Below are 733 nucleotides of genomic sequence, written 5' to 3'. Positions count from 1 at the left end.
GTCTTGGTCGTGAAACAGCTGAGCCCGGCAGCCTCCATCGCCCTGGTGACGGTGGCCGAGCTCTTCGGCTTCGTCATCCCCTTCGGCACCATCGCCTGCTGCACGTGGAAGATGCGGCGCTCGCTGCGGGAGCTCCCGGGGCAGCCGCCGAGCACGGGCGAGAAGCGCAAGGCCCTGCGCATGGTCCTGGCCTGCGCCGCCGTCTTCTTCGTCTGCTTCGCCCCCCACCACCTCATCCGGGACTGCGCCGTGCACCGCGGCGCCCTCCGCTTCCACCCCGTGTCCCTGTGCCTGGCCAGCCTCAACTGCTGCCTGGACCCCGTCCTCTACTACTTCATGACCTCCGAGTTCCAGGAGCAGCTGCTGCGCTGCCCCGGCCGCCGCCTCCGCGTCCGGAGGAGAAACCTCCCACGCCTCAAGTTCTGGTCCCTCCCCAAGTTCTTGGGCGGGATGAACAGCATGGAAATCCCCGCCGCGCCGCCCGACGAGCTCCTGCTAGAGTCCATCTCTTGAGGCCTCAGCCGCTCCCCTCCGGGTGCTCCTGTTAGGGCTCCAGAGAAGTCCTGACTTACCCTGCTGTGCCACGGCTGCCAGGGTGGGACCCAAAAGAGACGTTTCCGTGCCAAAAGACTTGCCGGTTGAGCTGGGTACAATGTTCTGCGTTGTGATACTGTCGAGACACCCGAGAAGCTGATGCTGGTGCTTCTCCTGCGCCGGGGCACAGCTGGGCTCC

The 733-nt window shown here is 66.2% G+C and overlaps 1 protein-coding gene across 1 annotated transcript in view; it reads left to right on the top strand.

The window, feature by feature from the left end:
• LOC104387823 (putative P2Y purinoceptor 10) overlaps positions 1 to 513 on the top strand; it is a 29,392-nt gene extending 28,879 nt beyond the window's left edge. The window contains exon 3 of the mRNA XM_009996614.1: positions 19 to 513. Within this exon, the coding sequence (XP_009994916.1) occupies positions 19 to 513 (495 nt within the window). The remainder of the gene's footprint in view (positions 1 to 18) is intronic.
• Positions 514 to 733: the final 220 nt, after the last annotated feature.

This window comes from Chaetura pelagica, unplaced genomic scaffold, assembly GCF_000747805.2.
Source record: "Chaetura pelagica isolate M959 unplaced genomic scaffold, ChaPel_1.0 scaffold103, whole genome shotgun sequence".
In the NCBI taxonomy this organism is placed as follows: domain Eukaryota; kingdom Metazoa; phylum Chordata; class Aves; order Apodiformes; family Apodidae; genus Chaetura; species Chaetura pelagica.
The sequence above is the reverse complement of the archived record's forward strand: the minus strand, read 5'-3'. Positions and strand labels throughout refer to the sequence as shown.